This window comes from Tamandua tetradactyla, chromosome 8 (genome assembly GCF_023851605.1).
Source record: "Tamandua tetradactyla isolate mTamTet1 chromosome 8, mTamTet1.pri, whole genome shotgun sequence".
Taxonomy (NCBI): domain Eukaryota; kingdom Metazoa; phylum Chordata; class Mammalia; order Pilosa; family Myrmecophagidae; genus Tamandua; species Tamandua tetradactyla.
In genome coordinates, this window is record NC_135334.1 from 32,596,777 (window position 1) to 32,612,088 (window position 15,312).

The 15,312-nt window shown below is 38.2% G+C and overlaps 1 protein-coding gene across 1 annotated transcript in view; it reads right to left on the minus strand.

Annotated features, from left to right (window-relative positions):
- Positions 1–7,058: 7,058 nt before the first annotated feature.
- DDX10 (DEAD-box helicase 10) overlaps positions 7,059–15,312 on the minus strand; it is a 368,946-nt gene continuing 360,692 nt past the window's right edge. Inside the window, exon 18 of the mRNA XM_077113037.1 lies at positions 7,059–7,733. Within this exon, the coding sequence (XP_076969152.1) occupies positions 7,556–7,733 (178 nt within the window). The 3' untranslated portion in view covers positions 7,059–7,555. The remainder of the gene's footprint in view (positions 7,734–15,312) is intronic.

Sequence of the window (15,312 nt, forward strand, 5' to 3'; positions counted from 1 at the left end):
GAGTTATGCCTATATCCAGAAAAATATGGCAAGCAAACCCCTGCAAGAAGCCACTGACAACTGCAGGGCCTGCAGGCATTGCCCTATTGTGGCACTGCAGTGAATCACAAAGTTCCCAGCCAATGAGAAAGGAAGAAACTATCTTGATTTGGCCACAAATTTTTGCCTTGCCACAGCTGGGGATGACGTCTTCCTGGAGCATGTGCACTAAGTCCCTGACCCTGACATTACTTTTGTTCATTATAATAGCCAATTCTCAAACCTCTGGGCAGGATTTAGATGCCATTTTCTAAACGTGTGATGTATATAGAAGTATGCTCTAGCATGTTCAAGGACTGCGCATGCTCAGAATCAATGATGAAACTCTGCTGCCCTTGTGTATCAGCCACCTGTGTGTGCAGTCTCTGACTTACTACAAAAGAATACTCAGCTTCCTTTGAGGAGAAGTTGCCTTTAGAACATGAGTCCACCCTTCTCCAACCTTTGACCAAAGAAAACTGTTTTGCTTTGTTTCACCGAATCTGGTTTCATTCTATTGGTGCAAGTGACACCAGACAGGAGACCCATTTTGGGGTCTGGCCCAAAGAAGTTGGTAACAACAGTGTGAGGATACAGAGAATGTGCTGACAGAAAAGCTTTATAGAGTTGCAAGAAGTATACAAATGGTTGAGGTGCTGCATTTCCACTGAAGTGAAGCCTTAACACTTTTAAGAACCCAGGTGACTCTCCAAGCACAATGATGTGCTGGCCAGTAAGTGAGGTGTGGCCTAGTGTTTAAAAAGTGAGCAGTTCCATTCTAACCAGGGCTTGCCATCTCAACCACACCTTTCCCTGCATCTGTGTAGTGACAGGCACCTCAGTTCTTAGACCCCCTACCATCAATTCCCATTTCCACCTTGATTTATCACCTAAAGGAGAAATGGCGATCTCTACTTGTTAAAAAGAACTTCTTTGGTTCTCAAACTGTATTGCTCACTATAATCACCCAAAGGGCTTGTTAAAACAAGCTGGGCCCCAACCCCAGAGTCTCTGATTCACTCCCTCTAGGATAAGAGCTGAAAATGTGTATTTCTAACAGGTTTCCAGGTGACATTGATGCTGCTGGTTCTGGGGACCACACTTTGGGAACCCCTGATCTACATTATTCTTTAGTCTGAGTGTCTAAAAAAACCCTCAAAGACTCTGCTCATGTTCAGGGTGGCTGGAATTACTGGTAGCTGGCTGAGGCTCTCCCTCCATATGGTCTTTCATGATTGAGGTCTAGGAGGATCACAAGTACTACTGTTGATTTAATAATAATCACTTTTTCTAGGGCTTCATGTCCCAGGCAGATATTATATGGTCTCATATAATCATCAGAGGTGTAATTATGATTACTTTTTATGGTAGACTAGTATGAGGCTCAGAAGGACAAATGTCATATCCAAGTTCACCAGTTAAGTGAGTAGCAGAGACTAAATAAACAGTAGTAAGAGGTAGATGTTCAGTTCCAATCCAGACATGGTGAGGGAGGTAGATGTGGAAGGGGGAGCTTGGAGAAGTTCTCTTTTGACTGTGTTCTAGTTTGCCAGCTGCTGGAATGCAACACACCAGAAACAGATTGGCTTTTAATAAAAGGGGATTTATTTTGTTAATTCTTCAGAGGAAAAGCAGCTAACTTTCCACTGAGGTTCTTTCTTACATGGGAAGGCACAGGATGGTCTCTGTTGACCTTCTCTCCAGGTCTCTGGGTTCCAACAACTTTCCCTGGGGTGATTTCTTTCTGTACCTCCAAAGGCCTGGGCTGAGCTGCGAGTGCTGAGATGAGGTATGCTGAGCTGCTTGGGCTGTGCTATGTTGCGGTCTCTCATTTAAGCACCAGCCAATTAAGTCAAATGTCTTTCATTGCAGCAGGCACGCTTTCATTGCAGATGTAAATCAGCAACAGATGAGGTTCACGTACCATTGGCTCATGGCCACAGCAACAGAACTAGGTGCCTTCACCTGGCCAAGTTGACAACTGAATCTAACTACCACAGACTGCTTCTATTTTTCTGTGTAAAGTAGAAAGCAAGGTCATCAGCCAAGAGTGAAGAAGAACAACATGTTTGGATGGCTTAAGGTGAGAGGAAAACAAGTGAAACAGGTATCTTGGTGAGTAGGAAAGTGAACAAAGCTGGGAAAGCAGGGCAAAAGGCTCACTAGAGGATAGTAGTCACAAATGCATAGTGAGACCAGTCCACATGGTTGCACATTTTTCTCCATTCACATCCCACTGCTCAAGTGGAATGTGCTTGGTCAGTAGTCCTTGTCTCCCAGACCTCACACTCATCGGAGGCCTCGCTGGCTTCTGCCAAAATGGCTCTGCTCTTTTGGCCCCATACTGTTTCTCCCCTTATTCTGTTTTATTTTTCTTCGTAACATTTATTTCTACCTGGCACTTTTTATATTTGCTTTTTGTCTATGAAGGCTGCAAAGACATGAAGTCTGCACCATGTCTATTTATCCTTGCTGAATGTCTAGTACTTAGAACAGTGTCTGGTACAAAATAGATATTGGAGGAAGGAAGACTATGAGGGCCCCTCAGCTCCTTTCTCCATCTGCCACAAAAAGATCCAACTATTTCCCCCCTGTGTTTCCTTCGAAGATACTTCCTGGAAGGAATATCCTCTATCCTTCTGCATCTTGCTGTGTCCCTCCGAGATTGACTGGATAGACTGTAAGTACAGGCAGCCTTGCTTTATGTTTTTTGATAGGTTGGGGCCACTAGGGACCAATGGCAAGGGGCTGGAGAGGCCTTCTCTTACTTCGCTCCCTGTGGTCACTTCAGGCTGTCTGCATCCCCCATTGAAGGTCACAGAGTTCCCCTCAAGCAGCTCTTTCTACTTCTCTCTCTCCTTCTGAGTTCTGTTGACTCACTCTCTCCCCTCATCTGTTCAGGGTTTAAGGGTGGTAACAATTCTATTACTAGACTCAGGGTATACACACTTTGTGGTTTCCTTACACCCAGCTCTCATCTATGTAAATAAACCTTCCATTAAACTCCCTTGGAATTATCCTAATTCGTGTGTGCCATCTGTTTCCTGCTGGGACTCCGATAGAATCCCTCTCTGTGAATAATGATTTTAATAACTCTATGAATTCCATTAGAACCTTGCTCCTCAAATATGGCCAGGGGCCAACAGGGAGCTTGTTAGAGATGCAGAATCTCAGGCCTTGCAGGACCTACCAAATCAGAATCCACACTTCTGAGTTTCACTGAAGTTCTTTTGGGTAACAAGAACCCATAGCTTAGGCAATGGGTCTTACACCTCAGGCAGTGAAGAAGACTGATGCCCACAAATCTAAGAATAAGACCCATGAGAAGGTTAAGCCTCAGGGAGGCAGGACTTGGAGGGTCAGGGTGGATCCCAGAGATCTCAGCCACCTGCAGGCATACTTTGGTGCTCCAGCCCAAATACGACTCATTCATCTCCATGTATTGCTTCTTTTCCAATGACTAGTTGGATCCTTTACCATTTACTCTTTTACCTTTTCTTCAGCATTCTTGTTCATTCATAACTTTGCCTAACTCCTTACTGGAGCTCACTTTTTGCCCATCATATGCTCCCTGATGTATCTTATAAGCTTTCCATTCTGCTCACTGCCTATGTTTTGGTTTCTGAGAGCTAGAATGTGATTTGCCCCATTTGTTCCTATTTGGGCAGAGTTTTTTGCACCAGCCTCACCCACAGGCTAATGACTAACCTTTGAGTTAGCTGCCAGTTCCTGACTCAGCAGGCAGTGGGTAATATGGTATGAAACATGTCTGCCCTGAGTTGCCTGATCAGCAGAGGCTGCGAAAGAACATTACACCATGATTACACATCTAGTTAAGTGGTCTTCAAAAACATGATGCAGGGTTTTCAAATTTTGGTGGATTTGAAAATCCACCCTCATTCCCTATACACCTGCCTTCCCTCCCCATACTTCCCAGGAACAACTGCATTCTCTGGCGGACTCTGATAGTCATGGAGATGACTTTTCATGTTCAGGATATTTTAAATGTTGTGTAACAAAATTAATTACATTTAATTAAATGTATCCATTTTTTATAGCCCTAAACAATTCTAAAATGCCATGTTAAGCTTGTGAGATGGCAGTCCTCCAAAGGGTTCTGCTGCTGGAGGAAACAGCTATTAGAGACTTTTGCAATTTTAGAGATCATTTTACATGAGCGAGTCTGATGAATGGTCTCTCTGCCTCAGTTAACACAAACAAAAATTAGTCTCTGGGTCCAAGGCCAAGCAACTTCTTATGTCCTCCATCTTTAATGCATTCCAGCAATAGCTCCCTCAATAATCTTCCTCTTTCTGCCTGCTCTTTTCATGGTGCATTAAAATTATCGATTACTTCTTTTTCCCTCACTATGTGGTAGCAAGGCAGGGAAGTGCTTTGCTGTTCACAAAAACAGGGCCTGGCACATGGTAGTTGCTGAATTTATTAACATTTATTGAATGAATGAATGCTCTTGCTCAGGGTTATATGTTTCTTTCATGTTGTGTATTAGTCAGATTTTACTGTGATAATTCTGTCAAACACCCACATCTTGGTGGGTTAAAATAACATTTATTTCTGCTCTCAGGCTGAGTTGGCCATGGTGACTATATGTTGGCTGCAGGTCTGCTTCACACGTCTTCTGATTTTGGACTTGGGCTGCTGGAGTGTCTTCTTTCTGGTACATGCTGGTTTTATGGTGGAAGGCAGGAGTGTAGGAGCACTGATGGAAACATCAATAAATCTTAAAGCTTCTGCTTATAACTGACAAGTGATCACTTCTGCTGCATTCCTTTGGCTAAGACAAGGAACATGGCCATGCCCAACACTGATGAAGTAGGAATACTCTTGCAGAGGGAAGGGGAATGAATGAATATTTGCTGATAATACAATACAATAACAATAATGAAATCTACCATGCATTGTTACTTGAGATTTCTTTCAGCACTATTCTTCCCTGATGTTTTAACTAGTTTCACAATCAACAAACTAAAATCATATATATTAGTCAGGACTGATTCAGTGCCAGAGGGAGACTACAACTCAAATTAGTTTATGCAAAAAAGAAATTTACTGACTCACAATATAACTGGGAAACACAGGAAGTAGATTCACTTGAAGTACATGGGCTAACAATGTCATCAGGGCTCTCTGTCCATCTTTTATCTCTGCTCACCTCAGTGTGTTTGTCTTATTCTACCCAACTTCTCCTATATAACCTGCTTGGCTGGAGAAATTGGCTGTCAAAGGCCTCAGATTTACATCAATCCTCTTTAGTAATTTCGTGTAGATAAGGAATGTTTCTCTCATCATCTGCATATCACACTTAGGAAAGAGTCTAATTATTCCTGCCTGAGAATTATATCCAATAATCTCTATGTCTATTAATACACACACACACACACAAAGGGACACAAACACAATGAGTAGTCCAAAGAGTAGCTACTTAAGTTTACTTCAACAAATATTTATGGTGACCTAAAGGACCTGGAACATGTTTATTCAATGTTCAGATATAGAAAATAATCAAACTGCCTCAATTCCTTATTTGTATTGGAAAAAACAAAATCTGAAACTGCAGAGTGAATTCAATGGTAAACTTTCAGTTAATGCACTTGCATTTTTATGTCCTTTGAAAACGTTCAAGGCCAAGAGATCCTGTATAAGAAACCTTAATTTCAAAATCTTTTCAGGTTGTTATATCCCAGATTCCTTTCCCTTATGTTTTTCCTTCCCCTCTTCTCTATAGCCATTTCACCCAGTTCTCATTTCCATCTACTCTACACACTTCCTACAAAAGATCTTTAAAAATTATCTCAACTTATTACTGTTAATTCATTAATCCAATAAGCATTTATTGAGAACACATTAGAGACACATGTAGTGCTTTGCTCTGGGGATACACAGATGGATAAAACATGGTCCATATGCTCTCAAGAAACATGCCATATGACAGGGCAACAAGCTTATAAACAGATGTCTGCAACACTGCATGGTAAGTGCAATAATAGAAGAAACAGCTTGGGAGGAACATGCTCCAATCTACGTGTTAAGATAATTTTGACAGCTGTGGAAAGGTTGGGATAAAGAAACGTGAGACTGGAAGCAGTGACCAGCTAGGAGATTAGTACAGTAATTTGGTAGGTTATGATTAGAGTGTGAACTCCCTAAGAGCAGAAACTATCATATGGAAAGGAAAAAATGATTGAGAGTCATTACAGCAGGGGAATCAAAAGAACCAAAAAGTGAAGAGTGAGAAAAGAGAGAAGCTGAGAAAACTTCAAGTTTCTGATTTGATGACAGGATGAATGTTTGTGCTACTAAGGAGGATACTGGATACAAGAGGAAGAGAAAATTTGGAGGCACTTAGAAAGGTTGGGTTGTAAATGTTTATGGGATATCCAGGTGTTAACATTATCAATCACTTTCTTTGGATTCACAATTGATTTGCTTCTGTTACTAAAAATTATTTTTCTTTGTGTATGGTGCATAAAGCAGAAAGTAGGAATAGCAGAGAATAATGAGTGAGTAACAGAACTATGATAAAGTCATTTGTTTCATGCTAAGATACAGATTTCTTCATCATATTATTTTCCTTTGAAGAATCTGACAGTTATCTGTAACATAATAGAGAATTGATCCTGGACTCAGTTGCAGAATTCTCGCCTGCCACGCCAGAGACCCAGGTTGGAGACCTGGGTTTGATTCCTGGTGCCTGCCCATGAAAAAAAAAAAAAAGAGAGAGAGAGAGAGAGAATTGGTCTTGTTTTGCTTTTCACTGGTTATCAGGAACTCGGTCTGGAAAGGGATCTGTGATGCCTTTGATGATCTAGAGCTAATACGTACTCAGTAAAACACTAGGTTTTAGATCAAAGTCTTCAGATTCAAGACTTCTAATGATCATTAGCAAATCTGCAAGTGTTAAGTGATATCTTTGAAAAGGTTAACTTTAGAATATGAAAAAATTACCTGGGTTTGGTATTGGCCAAGCATTTTAATCTTAAGGACCTTCCCTTTTCTATTAACAGACACAATGAAAATAGTCATTTTATAGGAAATATGTTTATTATTGATCATCTCAATTCAAAAATACTCAATTCTTTCTTAGGGCTAGTCCATCTTCCTTGTCTCTTTGGAGATATTAAATACATCAAAATTATGAGCAATTTTGTTTAACTGTACATAGAAATTTCTGTTCAGTAACAAGACAGGAATTTCTAACAATGGAATAAGGTCTCTAGAACTTGAGAGTAAAACAAAGGAAGCATTTCCAATGACAAAGTGTAGGGACCCATGGATAAAGTCTAACAGCACATGCTGGAATATGGGATCAGGAAATTTTATAAGCCACCCTCACTCTGAGTATACTCTGTACTGGAGGGTTAAACACATTCTGTGAAAGGGGCTTAGATGTATGATTGCTACTGTCTAGAGAATGGGCCCTTTGGGCATGGGACTCATCTAAGCCAATTGTTCTTCAACTTCTTGCCCACATAATCATGACCAAGGGTTTCCCAGAGATGACAAAAGCAGGGACTACTTAATTTTGACTTTTAAGCAGATGTAACACCAGCTCTTCATCCTCTGTTAACGATAGGCCTGTATCCAAAGGCTCTAAGGTTTCCCACTTGGCCTTCTTTCTATTACAGTTTGTTTGTCCTGCATCTTCTACTTCACTGTTGTTTCTTTTCCTCATTCCTTGCTTCATCTTGGTATCACTGGTGGGAACAAATCCAATAGTTTATTTTTTGAGACAAATAATAAATTCATCATTATGAAATCAAACAAAGAAAACAGGACAAAACAATCAATGAAAGATAGCTAGCAAAGGCAATATTATTATTCAAGAAGGAAAGAAACCATACCACCACCAGGATATCTGGGTCATAAGAACTTCCACATCAACAGAGGGGAGAAAGGGCCTACTAGGCACTTGGCACAGTGCAAGGTGCTCTGCACACATTGTGTCATCTGATCTTCACAATAATTCTAAGAAGCTGTGGATATATTATGCCCAATTTAAGGACACTGAAAAGCCTCAAGGGCATGTCTAGGCTCCAGTCTGTGCTCATCCTACAACATAAAGCCACCCCTATTAAAAGTTAGGTTATCTTTTAGGTAGCAGTCTCCTGGCTAAGAGATATAAGGATACCAGGTACTGATTCTAATAACAATGGTATTCAGTTATGATATAATCATGAGTAAAATAGAACTTGAAATGCTAAATTATGAACTGTTAAGAGTTCAAATAGAGGCTGGAGGGAACTGCCTGAAAATGTAGAGCTGTGTTCCAGTAGCCATGTTTCTTGATGATGATTGTATAATGATATAGCTTTTACAATGTGACTGTGTGATTGTGAAAACCTTGTGTCTGATGCTCCTTTTATCTACCTTGTCAACAGATGAGAGGAACATGTGGAATAAAAATAAATAATAGGGAGAACAAATGTTAAAATAGATTTAGTTTGAAATGCTAGTGATCAATGAAAGGGATCAGTAAGGGGTATGGCCTGTAAAATTTTTTTTCTGTTTGTTATATTTTTCTGTTGTCTTTTTATTTCTTTTTCTGAATTAATGCTAATGTTCTGGGAAATGATCATGATGATGAATATGCAACTATGTGATGATATTGTGAATTGCTGAGTGTATGTGTTGGGAATGCTTGTTTCTTGTAATTTTTTTTAATTAATAAAAAAAAATTAAAGAAAAAGAAAAAAAAAGAGTTCAAATAAATATTTCCCATTTTAAAATTTGTATCTAAGACACACATATATATAGTCTTACCTAAATATAAACATCATTGCAGCATTTTGCCCATACCCAAGGCATAGACTATAAAAATAAACCTAATTTCTGAAGCTAGAGGAAATCATTTGATACATTAAAAATACAAGAAAATGCAAAACAACACACTCAAAGCATTTTGAAATACCAAGATGTTCATTTACTGGATGCAAGATTAAAACAAAATAAAAAATCTATCCACTAGCAATAGCAACAGCTCCCATTTATTAAGGACTTATAATGGGTCTGACAGTGTGCTTTCTGTTTTACATAGATTATATCACTTAATCTTCATGATAACTCTTGATATGGGGAGCACCGGCCTTATTACACAACTGCAAAAAGAGAAGTTAAAAGACTGGACTCAAGGTATATACTTCAGATTCAAACCCAGATCCAAATAACTCTAAATGCAGCTCCAAAGCCAGGTTATTGAAAGCAATTTGAGTTGATTCATTTAAGTCAACATTAAGATGAAAATGACTGAAAAGAGCACTGGATTTGGTGTTGACAAAGTCAGACCACAGCCAGAAACTGGCATCTCTAGGCCTCAGTTTCCTTATCCGTAAGGAGAAATCTTATAATTAGCAGAATTGTGGGAATTGAATGAATTTATAAATGAAAGTACATAGTAGTGTTCAATATATTAGTTTCCTTTCTGCCTATAAACTACTCCTTTTCAAATAAATTCTCACACTGACTTTTTGTAATTATCATCAAAAACTCTGAAGAGTTTTTACATTCTAAACGTGATATATTCCAAAAAAAGAACAAACTGCTCAAGTTCCAACGGGCCCTATCAGTCTTTAAGAAGATAGCAAAGTGAAGGAGCCTAATCAGCATATCCATTTATGACCAGCTTAAAGCAGAACTGTATAATAATTTCCTTTCTCCTCCCAGAAGTGCCCAAAGCTCTGACTCAGCCATTCTCGCTCACCATTGGAGGAAAGACAAACTAAAACGACACTGTGAGGTTACTTAAATCCACAAATAACTGCACTTTAAAAGGATGCCTAGAGAGATGAATATGAAAGAGTTCTTTATGATGGGAATTTGGTCAGCACAGGATTAAAATGCCTTTTTAATGGGAAATGGACTTTAAAAAAAAACTAAAGCTCTGAGTTGTAATCTTCTTCTGAGTATGGGCAGCCCTTTGCCAATTCCACTGGGCTGGAGGGCTATGATTTGGTACAAGGTAATATTGATTTTTCTCCTGCCTGTAGTTCAAGTGGCTCTCAGAACAGCTCATCAGAAACAGCTTAATTAGTGGGCTCTACTAATGCATTCTTGCTAATGTGCTCCTGCACATTATATCCCCTGCATAAATAAATGGTTCTGATAATGGAAGGAAAGTGGGAAATTTATGTAGCCCAAATATTTTTACAACTAGCAATGCTGCTTTGTGGACTAGTTCACATGATAGAAAGACATTCTGTAAACTACTTTACATAGCAAATAAGTAGTCATTTGTATATACAAATTAATTACTAGGCAATAGTATTCTATTGGGTATTCTATAGGTAACTCACCAAAATGTAATCATGTAATGAACCTAGAAGCAATTAGTTCACAGAAAGTAAAATATGGCCACAAACCAGTCTTTTCATAACAGCCTGTTACAGGTGTGTAGCCCTAGAAGTTTCTATTTGTTTATATTGTAATGAATTAGAAGAGTTCTGTCCCACCTAGTTAATGTTCTCTGGAAGCTTACTGAATGCAATTAAGGACTAGGACTTCTTTACAATGTTAGCCTATAACATGATATAATAGTGAGTTCTAGTTTCTGGGCTCATAAATCATTCTCTGGAAGTGCTGGGAAGGGCTTTTGTACCTTTCAATCAAGGGTTCTATTAGATGCCTCAAAGCAGTACATCACTGGTGCAGTTCACCAAATAGATGATGGGACATTCTTAAGGTAACAGGTCTGCCACAAGAATGAAAATGCATCAGGAGATAGAAATAGGGTAAGATATTGGGTAATTGGAGCTGAAGGGATACAGACTGTACAACAGGACTGGATACAAAAACTCAGAAATGGACAGCATAATACTACCTAACTATAATATAATTATGTTAAAACACTTAATGAAGTTGCATGTGAGAATGATAGAGGGAGGAGGGCTGGGGACATACTGAAATCAGAAAGATAGATGTTAAAGATTGAGATGGTATAATCTAGGAATGCCTAGAGTGTATAATAACAGTGAAATGTACAAGGTACAATTTTAAAAATGTTTTTGCATGAGGAAGAACAAAGGAATGTCATTATTGCAGGGTACTGAAAATAGATGGTAATTAATATTTTAAAATGTCACCTTCTGTGTGAGACTAAAGCAAAAAATGTTTATCTGTTAATTAATATTTTGACTAGTGCATTTCCTAATATAACTTATGTAGATAGTTTGATTGAACGCCATAAGTACTTGGAATCTCAGGTAGGACATGAGATTTTGTTGGTTTGTCCAGAGTGATGCCCCGATGAATCCCAGAGTGATTTGATCAGTGAGTGGAAAAGCATCTGCAAAGCCCCCTTCGGGGAGTGGTGAGAACGGGGAGAAATTCAACTTCCCCAAGTTGAATTCTTGATATTCTCACAAACAGTGTGGACAACCAAAGCTATAGGCTGAGCCCCCAGTCTTGGGGTTTGTTCATATGAAACTTAACCCCGCAAAGGATAGGTCAAGTCTACTCAAAATTTAGGCCTAAGAGTCACCCCCAAGAGAGCCTCTTTTGTTACTCAGATGTGGCCCCTCTCTCCAGCCTACACAACAAGCAGTCTCACCACCCTACCCCTCTCTATGTGGGACATGACTCCGAGGGGTGTGGACCTTCCTGGCAACATGGGACAGAGACCTTGGAATGAGCGGAGACACAGCATCAAGGGATTGAGAAAAACCCTAGAATGAGCTGAGACTTAGCATCAAGGGATTGAGAAAACCTTCTTAACCAAAAGGGGGAAGAGGGAAATGAGACAAAGTGTCAATGGCTGAGAGGTTCCAAACAGAGACGAGAGGTTATCCTGGAGGTTATTCTTATGCATCAAGTAGATATCATCTTGTTATTCAAGATGTAATGGAGAGGCTGGAGGGAACTGCCTGAAAATGTAGAGCTGTGTTCCAGTAGCCATGTTTCTTGATGATGATTGTATAAGGATATAGCTTTCACAATGTGACTGTGTGATTGTGAAAACCTTGTGTCTGATGCTCCTTTTATCTACCTTGTCAACAGATGAGTAGAATATATGGAATAAAAATAAATAATAGGGGGAACAAATGTTAACATAAATTTAGTTTGAAATGCTAATGATCAATAAAAGTGAGGGGTAAGGGGTATGGTATATAAAATTTTTTTCCTGTTTTTGTTTTATTTTTCTGTTGTCTTTTTATGTTTTTTACTGAATTGATGCAAATGTGTGGGAAACGATCATGATGATGAATATGCAACTATGTGATGATTTGTGAATTGCTGAGTGTATGTGTTGGGAATGTTTGTGCTTCTTGTAATTTTTTTTAATTAATAAAAAATTAAAAAAAAAGAAATACTAGTGATCAATGAAAGGGAGGGGTAAGGGGTATGGTATGTATAATTTTTTTTTCTGTTTTCATTTTATTTGTTTTTATGTTATCTTTTATTTCTTTTTCTGAATTGATGCAAATGTTCTAAGAAATGATCATGATGAATATGCAACTATGTGATGATATTGTGAATTACTGATTATATATGTAGAAACGGAATGATTATATATTAAGAATGTGTTTCTTTGTTGTCATATTTTTTAATTTAAAATTAATAAAAAAATTAAATAAAAAAAAGAATGAAAATGCAGTAAAGGTCAGAAACAGGTGTAACACCTATGAGTTTTCTCTGTGAAATAGGGGTACTCCACTGAACTAAAGGAAGTGAGAAGGCTCACAGCATAGATGATAGCTAGGTAGTGGCCTAAGAAATGGCAGTCTAGGCATGAGCTCTGCCTTTTATCTCTAGAAGACTATTTCTATGGGTCTTAAAGTGCTGAACTCTTTTCACATTCCTCAAATTTATGAGGCAAGTGTCAAAGATGACCATATTACTGTTTAACATTAAGAGAGAAAACACATTGGTTGAAAAAGCACATCTCAAAAAGCAAAAGCATGGCTCAAAGTACTAAAAGCCCCACTAAAGCTGCAAAAACAAAACACCCAAAGCAATTCACAGCTACCAATCTTTCAATAACCCAAGCAATAAAGAGATTTAATTAGTAATGCCTGGTAGGTCATTTCAAGAACCAATCATACAATAAATGCACAGAAAAATATGATGTAGTATGTAATCTGAACTTGCAATGGCAGGGAAATTCTACTTGAACAACTTTGAAATTTAACTAAAAATAGGTGAACAAAAGCTTGTTATGATACCCAAAGTAGGTACCTAAGCCAAACAATTTATTTATTCATTTCTAATTAAGAAAAATAGATATAATATTGGAATTCAACTCAATTTTTAAGTCTTAAAAAAATATATTAACCGAGTTTTAAATGGAATCTAATGTCCTTATTTTCTAAACTGTCTGAATCCAGGCCTCAAAATTCTCCCAGAAACTGAAATGAATTTTTTATAGGTTTGAATTCCTGGTTTCCACATTTTACTTTTTAGTATATAAGAATAAACACAAAATGCAAAAAAATCTTCCCCCTTTTCTTAGAGCATTGACTTTAGAAAACCCGTATTTGTGAATTTTTTTCTATGCCTCTTTGACATATATGGAAATATTTATAAAAGGTAAATTATACTCTTGCCAGTTTTACAATCCAGGAATCTTTTTCTTAAGGAGCTGGGAGCGATCTCTGAAGGAAGACAGTACCCCTTTCTCCCAGTTTCTGTGGAAGCCTAACTTTGGCAGGTGTCCAGTTCTAAGTTGCACTCCTTGGATATAGGCGATTAATAAATACAGGTGGCTACTCTGGTCATCAGGTGGATTCAGGATGAGTTATGTGACAAATGGTACTGTCAAGTCCTCTTGCTTCAGGACTCATTACCATTTGTCTTGAAAACATGGATGTAGTTATTTTAAATGATTAGATCTCTCTCTATCTTTGCAATTTCTTCACCAGATAGCCGATGATGCACATCACATTCTGGTTTAACGCTTATTCAGTAATAAAACTATTTTCTTTCTCTTCTATCTTTGTGGAGAGGTTTCTGGATTGGAGGGAGATTGGATATTTTAATTCTATTTCCCCAACAAGTACTTGTAGATGCAGTCACTGGGAATAATAGTCTAGTGGGCCATGTTAAATTAATGAGAAACAAAAGAAACCGAGAAAACCTGGAGTTAGCATGCACGCACTAGCTTTCCCTTATAGCCCCTCTTTCCTGCATTGCTCTTGCGTGGTCCTTACACATGAGGGTCAGTGGCCACATCATTTGCTTTCCCACCTTTGCTCCTCTAAGTATAGGACCTCCCTCCTGCCATGTCCTCCCCTGCCCTTTAGGACCATCTCAAATTCCTCAACTTCCAGTGAAGATAGTATCCTCTGGAAACCTCCCTATAAGAAATTATCTCTTTCCTCTGTAATTGTTTATTAGTCATTTGCACCTATTTGCTACTTCCTGATACTAAAGTGATTTTTTTTCACCTATATCCAGCTTAACTTCCAATTATAATGTAAACACCTAGGTAGGAATGTAAATTTGTACCACCCTTCTAGATGGCAATTTGGCAGCACGGTTCAAAAGTCATTAAAGCATGCATGCCCAGCAATTTCTCTTTCGGGAGTTTATCCAAGGAAATAATTAGGGATGTATATAAAGATTCAGCTGCAAGGTTATTCAAAACAAAGCTATTTGTAATTTCAAAAAGTGAGAAACCCAAATATTCAACTCTAAGAGATTAAGTTAAGAAAACTATAAACGAAATACTAATCAGCCATTAAAAACAATACTGACAATACTGCAGGAATTTCCTTGGTGACACTAAACAAAATTATAAACCAATATAGAACAAGAGTCCATCTCTGTTTTAAGAAAAAAAAATAAAATAAGTTTGAAGGGTAAAGTAAGTTCTGGGGAGCTGGGTATATGTCAATTATTTTTTTTAGTTCTACAAAACTCAGAAGTATACAGAGTTGGTTTGCTACAAGATCTCTGTTCCTGTTGACTGACCCAAGCTCTGAACTGCAGTCCCTGGAGTCACAGAAGTATGGGGAAAAGTGAGACTTCTCAGGTTAGGATATATGGGCCATGTGGTATTTTCTGTATTTAAAAAAAAAAAACTGTGTGTGTCACAGACCAAGCTATGGGATTTGTTTATGGCTAGAATTACATTAACTGAACTTTTAATACCTTTGTAATACATGACACTTCAGAAGCGTGGGTGGCCTAGAAATTGTCTTTGTTAATCAAATAAATGTGAAATATTAACTTTCTTAAAAGACAAAAATCTTTCAAAACACGGGGACCACTAGGGTTGAAGATATAAGTCCTCTGTGATGATAAAAAGAATGCAAATCATTGTTCTAGACTTGAGATCTACGG